This window comes from Nansenia antarctica (genome assembly GCF_963989245.1).
Source record: "Nansenia antarctica genome assembly, chromosome: 8".
Classification (NCBI taxonomy): Eukaryota; Metazoa; Chordata; class Actinopteri; order Argentiniformes; family Microstomatidae; genus Nansenia; species Nansenia antarctica.
The window spans coordinates 44,191,298-44,196,297 of NC_137678.1; the positions used below are offsets into that span (position 1 = coordinate 44,191,298).

At 52.7% G+C, this 5,000-nt stretch overlaps 1 protein-coding gene across 1 annotated transcript in view; it reads left to right on the forward strand.

The window, feature by feature from the left end:
- Positions 1-5,000, forward strand: part of camk1da (calcium/calmodulin-dependent protein kinase 1Da) — a gene marked incomplete at both ends in the record, with an annotated part of 54,572 nt that overhangs the window by 43,379 nt on the left and 6,193 nt on the right. The window contains 2 exons of the mRNA XM_080538385.1: positions 610-736; positions 3,919-3,994. Coding sequence (XP_080394511.1) covers positions 610-736; positions 3,919-3,994 — 203 coding nt within the window. The remainder of the gene's footprint in view (positions 1-609; positions 737-3,918; positions 3,995-5,000) is intronic.

Below are 5,000 nucleotides of genomic sequence, written 5' to 3' on the forward strand. Positions count from 1 at the left end.
CATCAGCAGATCACCTGTGTTTGAAGACCCGTAATTCATCGGTGCGGCGAGGTGTAGCGTGACCTTGTGATTTACGCTGCTCAGTGGGTCAGAACACCCAGGGGGGGGGCTTCTGGGATCACAACAACTGCGGGAGCCCCCCCCCCCCGAGGGGGAAGAGTGGCGGGGTCACACGGCCTCGCAGGCTGGACTCCAAAACAAACATGTGGAATGCAGCCCCGTAGCGCTGCTCCACACACTACTGCTGTTTCATAACTGACCAGTCTGTCTCTCTGTGTGTGTGTGTGTGTGTGTGTTTGTGTGTGTGTGTGTGTGTGTGTGTGTGTGTGTGTGTGTGTGTGCGTGTGTGCGTGTCTGTGTGTGTGCGTGTGTGTGTGTGCGTGTGTGTGTGCGTGTGCGTGTGCGTGTGTGTGTGTGTGTCTGTGTGTGTGTGTGTGTGTGTGTGTGTGTGTGTGTGCGTGTGTGAGTGTGTGCGTGTGTGCGTGAGTGTGTCCTGTTCTGTAGATATAATTACTCTGTCTCTCTCTCACTTTCTCTCTCTTCGTCTCTCTCTCTCTCTCTCCCTCTATCTCTCTCTCTGTCTCTCTCTCTCTCTCTCTCCCTTCTCAGCCAGAGAATCTGCTGTACTTCAACCCCCAGGACGAGTCCAAGATCATGATCAGTGACTTCGGCCTGTCCAAGATGGAGGGCAGCGGTGATGTCATGTCCACTGCCTGCGGCACGCCGGGATATGTGGGTAAGAGAGTCCGCCACCCTTCCTCAACAAGGCTGCAGCTGCTCTCATTACGGCCCTTCTCATTGGATGACGTGAACCAGAAGAATCGGTGACTTTAGGCCGTTCAGGGACTTTGATTGAATCCCAGATGTGGAGTCCAGGGGAGGCTGGTGGAGGTAGAGATCGGAGGACAGGGGAGGCAGGTGGAGGTAGAAATCGGCCATTGTCACGAACGGAATGCGACGAGGAACGATATCAAGCCACACGTGTTTGATACGATTCGGCATTTGCATGCCTTGCGTTGACAACGAGCCCCTCCTCCGATTTTTTTACCCCCACTAGCCTCCCTTTTGGTGGAGTCTTTGTTACCTGAATGACCTTTGAGAAGCGCGGCTTACGTTATCGGGTGGTTTTGTTTTGTTTTTGTTTTGCCGAGCCCTGCCAGCTCATTTAAATGCGATGCTGCCAGTGTTTTTTGTGTGTTTTTTTTTTTTACCCCCCCCAAAAAACGCTAGAAAATCAAGGAGAAATCACACTGCAGGTCTAGGGACTAATATGACCGTTGGGGGTAGAGCCTATCAGTGTGCAGCTCACACACATACACACACACACACACACACACACGCACACAGACAGACCCAGACACACACATCTTTGCCTCTGGAGTAAGGCCTTATCACAGGCTGACAGACCCTGCTGCCCCCAGCCGTCTCTGAGCCGAGCCAGTGAGTCAGACAGACAGCCAACCATGGCGGGGCGCTACTGTGCTGCGGAACGCACTGGAGGGCTGCCTCCTCTCTGCCTCCTCTCTGCCTCCTCTCTGCCTCCTCTCTCCTCCTCTCTGCCTCCTCTCTCCTCCTCTCTCCTCCTTTCTCCTCTCTGCTTCCTCTCTGCCTCCTCTCTCCTCCTCTCTCCTCCTCTCTCCTCCTCTCTGCCTCCTCTCTCCTCCTCTCTCCTCCTCTCTGCTCCTCTCTGCCTCCTCTCTCCTCCTCTCTCCTCCTCTCTCCTCCTCTCTGCCTCCTCTCTCCTCCTCTCTCTTCCTCCTCTCTCCTCTCTGCCTCCTCTCTCCTCCTCTCTCCTCCTCTCTCCCTCCTCTCCTCCTCCATCTCTCCTCCTCTCTCCTCCTCTCTCCTCCTCTCTCCTCCTCTCTGCCTCCTCTCTCCTCCCTCTCTCCTCCTCTCTCCCTCCTCTCTCCTCTCTGCCTCCTCTCTCCTCCTCTCTCCTCCTCCTCTCCCTCCTCTCTCCTCCTCTCTGCCTCCTCTCTGCCAGACATGGAGATTTGTAGCCCTGGCACTGCATATGGATGTGTAAGAGTGTCTCGGTGTGTGTGTGTGTGTGGTGTGTGTGTCTGCATGTGTGTGTGCGTGTGCGTGCGTGCGTGCGTGTGCGTGTGTGTGTGTGTGTGTGTGTGTGTGCCTGCCTGCCTGCTGGAGCGTGACAGATGTTCTACATGACAGATCGTCTGGTCGTTGACACGCAGCAGACGGACGGCCCGGCCTGTCAGTCAGTCAGACAGAGACACTGACACTTTATCATGTCGACATCTCCGCGCCGCCGGCTCGCCGTGTTTATATTTACACCCGACTCACTCACCCGACGCTGAGGAGAGGCGATCCCGTGTATATAACGACCACTCTCTCTCTAGCCATGTGGAAAAATATGTCGTGTTGCCGACGGTATGGCTACAGAACGCGGCTTTAAATGGTCTGATCCTCCTTTTTGTTTTTCTCTTTCACTCTCTTCACCTCCTCCCTCTCTCTGTCCATCGCCGTCCCACGATTGCCTATTGTAGACGTTTAAATCTCCCTCCCTCCCGACCTCCCTCCCTCCCTCTGTCCTGCTCCATGTGCTGTGGTCTGCCGTAGGGCTTTTCCACTCTAAAAGGACGTAGTATGAAAGTCTGCATTATGATCTGCAGCTAAAATTTAGATCGGATGATGCATTGAGGTCCCTGCATTCCTGAGGTATAAATAGCCAAGGATGTATTACTTAGCTATAGTGCTGGAATGGGTGAATTAAGACCAGACCTTGTGGTGATGGTCCTCAAGGGAGAGAGCACACACACACACACACACACACACACACACACACAGAAGCACACGCACGTACACATACACACAAAAGCACACACGTACACATACATGCAAACACACATAATTTTACTCTGACCCAGCACGAGTGCAATTAATGTGTGTGTGTGTGTGTGTAGGTGTGTGTGTGTGTGTGTGTGTGAGTGTGTGTGTGTGTGAGTGTGTGTGAGTGTGTGTGTGTGTGTGTGTGTGTGTGTGTGTGTGTGTGTGTGTGTGTGAGTGTGTGTGAGTGTGTGTGAGTGTGTGTGGGTGTACATATAATAACCCCCGTCTTCAGTGTGTGTTTCCTGATGTGTCTGTTGGCGTTGTTTGGTGATCGCTGAGCTCATGTTCTATTTCGGTGTGGCTGCTGTCATTGATTGGCCCGGACAGGGTTCTGCTCCTCGCAAATAATCACCGGCAGAGATTCCCAGGCCTTACTAATCGCCCGCCGAGTGGCGTTGTGTTGCAGCCTACGAGGCGGTGGGCCTCTGCCCTGGGCTCCATGTCAGAGAACATGTCTCTGTCTCCAATAATCAGTCTGTGCTCTGTTGTTGTTGTTTATTCTCTCTCTCTCTTTCTCTCCTTCTCTCTCTCCCACTCTCACTCTTCCTTCTCTCTCTCTCTCACCCTCACTCTTCCTTCTCTCTCTCTCTCTTTCTCTCTCTCCATCTCCCTCTCTCCCACTCTCACTCTTCCTTCTCTCTCTCTCTCTCTCTCTCTCCATCTCCCTCTCTCCCACTCTCACTCTTCCTTCTCTCTCTCTCTCTCTCTCTCTCTCTCTCTCTCTCTCCATCTCCCTCTCTCCCACTCTCACTCTTCATTCTCTCTCTCACCCTCACTCTTCCCCTCTCTCCCTCTCTCTCTCTCTCCCCCTCTCTCCCCCTCTCTCTCTCTCTCTCTCTCTCTCTCTCCTTCTCTCTCTCCCACCTTCACTCTTACCCTCTCTCTCTCTCTCTCTCTCTCTCTCCCTCTCTCTCTCTCTCTCCCTCTCTCTCTCTCTCTCTCTCTCTCTCCTTCTCTCTCTCCCACCTTCACTCTTCCCCTCTCTCTCTCTCTCTCTCTCTCTCTCTCTCTCTCCCTCTCTCTCTCCATCTCTCCCTCTCCCTCTCTCTCTCTCTCTCTCTCTCTCAGCTCCAGAGGTGCTTGCTCAGAAGCCGTACAGCAAGGCAGTGGACTGCTGGTCCATTGGGGTCATTGCATATATCCTGTGAGTATCAACTGTCAAGTGTCCCCCTCTCCCCCTGGTCTCCTGGACTGTTATCCATGAGTGTGTGTGTGTGTGTGTGTGTGTGTGTGTGTGTGTGTGTGTGTGTGTGTGTGTGTGTGTGTGTGTGTGTGTGTGTGTGTGTGTGTGTGTGTGTGTGTGTGTGTGTGTGTGTGTGTGTGTGTGTGTGTGTGTGTGTGTGTGTGTGTGTGTGTGTGTGTGTGTGGGTGTGTGTGTGTGTGTGTGTGTGTCTCTTGTAAAGGCTCATTCAAGGAGAATGACAAAATGTCATTCCTCTCTCCACTTCATCAGACCCAGATGTTGCTCTCTCTGCTCCATCACCATGTATGGACATAGAGGATCACCATGTATGGACATGGAGGTTCTGAGAAGAAAAAACACTGTTTTCATCTTCTTCTTCTTTTGTTATTCATTCGTTTTTCAAACCCGTGTGTGTGTGTGTGTGGAGCTCTCAGAGAGAAGATTTAGTGTGTATGGGTGGCTGGGTGGTTGGATGGCTGTGTGTGTGTGTGTGTGTGTGTGTGTGTGTGTGTGTGTGTGTGTGTGTGTGTGTGTGTGTGTGTGTGTGTGCGTGTGTGTGTGTCTGTGTGTGTTCCAGCCAAAGAGTGTGGGCTGGAGGTTAGTTAGGTTGGTAGAGGTGTGAGTTAGGGGTTAAGGGTCAGGGGTCAGAGTTCCGGGGTTAGAGTTAAGCACTGTGGGAATGACAGGAGGCGTGTGTGAGTTACTACAGCCATTCTGTCATTTCTCTAGAACGTTCCAGAATTTGTCTCTCCCTCTCTCTCTCTTGGTTATACCCCCCTCCCCCCACCCTCCCCCCTGTGTTGTTTTTGGCTCTTCATTGTCGCTCGATGGACTCTGTGATGTGCAAAGCAGGGTCTGGCCTCTGGCACTCCTCTCTCTCTCTCTCTCCCCCCTTTTTTCCCTTGTTCTCTCTCCCAGTCGACGGCTCACACATCCTTTCTTCTTTATTTTCACCTGTTTATACATC